This window comes from Nesoenas mayeri, assembly GCF_963082525.1.
Source record: "Nesoenas mayeri genome assembly, chromosome: 15".
In the NCBI taxonomy this organism is placed as follows: domain Eukaryota; kingdom Metazoa; phylum Chordata; class Aves; order Columbiformes; family Columbidae; genus Nesoenas; species Nesoenas mayeri.
In genome coordinates, this window is record NC_137559.1 from 8,964,640 (window position 1) to 8,965,709 (window position 1,070).

The window sequence follows — 1,070 nt, forward strand, 5'->3', positions numbered from 1 at the left end:
CGGGCTGGTCCTCCCACCGGCATGAGATCACTGCTGCCACTGCCAATCCTCGCTCCGATCCTTGCTCGTCTGGCAGCAAAAGAGCTGGGAGCCAAAGCCGGGAGTGAGGGCAGCGGCAGCCGAGATCCCAGCCCGTCTGCACTGAGGCACCCTGAGCCGCCGGACACAGCCGACCATGTAGGATCTGTCCTCTTCACCCCGTCACTGGCACAGCAGCGGCTCGTGGTGGGACAGTGACCTGCGTCCAGCCCACCCACACTTCGCGCTGGTTGTTCCTGGGCTTTCTTGTCAACATGATGGGCTGCAAGTCCAACTCACTCACTTGCCTGCAGGGAGGAAAACCAGGGCTGCCGCTGGCCACGGCCACCGACTCCACTGCTACGCTTAACAAGCTGGCCCTGGCCACAGGCGGGACAGAGAAATCCTGGTACCGCTGCATCTTCCCCTTTGGCATTGTCTCTGTGGTCATCGGTGTGGCGGCAACGTGCATCACCTTCACCATCAATGGCCCACAAATGGACATCGCTAAGGTGGTCTCGGTGGCCACCTTGATCTTCGGGGTGGGCCTGCTGGTGACCGCCTACGTGTGCTGGCGGGCCAAGCGGGAGAGGCAGCGCAAGAGGCAGCACCAGGAGCCCGTCCCCTTAGAGCAGGGAGCCCTATGACCTGGGCTGGGGGCAGAGGCTCAGCTCCACCCGGAGCCCCCTGCTTACACCCCCCCTGCGCCCGGCACCCCACGGTAGAGGGGTGACAGCACCGGCTTTGTCGCACCCGAGGAGGTCTGGGCCCTGCCTGAGGTCAGCTTGCCGTCATTCTCCACCCCGCCAAGCCACGCCGCTGCCAGCGCACGGCCATCCCTGCTCCCGTCATGGGGTGGGAGCAGCCCCCGGCCACACGGGAGGCCCCCACCTGCCCGGGACTGACATGGAAAGACCCTGAAGAGTGGCCGGAGGAGCGTGTCACCCGCGCATGGCCCCGCTGCCCGTCCCTGCTGTGCGCCGCCCCGCAGCCGGCAGCGCGGAGCCCGCGGCACTGCTCTGTGCTGGGGGATGCCGAGGCAGCTCAGCAAC

General features: G+C 66.5%; 1 protein-coding gene across 1 annotated transcript; it reads left to right on the top strand.

The window, feature by feature from the left end:
- Positions 1-293: 293 nt before the first annotated feature.
- On the top strand, positions 294-665 carry LOC308046373 (transmembrane protein 100-like; the record flags this gene model as incomplete). The annotated part of the gene is made up of 1 exon (XM_080354137.1): positions 294-665. The coding sequence occupies one exon, from the start codon at positions 294-296 to the stop codon at positions 663-665; it is 372 nt and encodes a 123-aa protein (XP_080210263.1).
- Between the last annotated feature and the right edge of the window lie 405 nt (positions 666-1,070).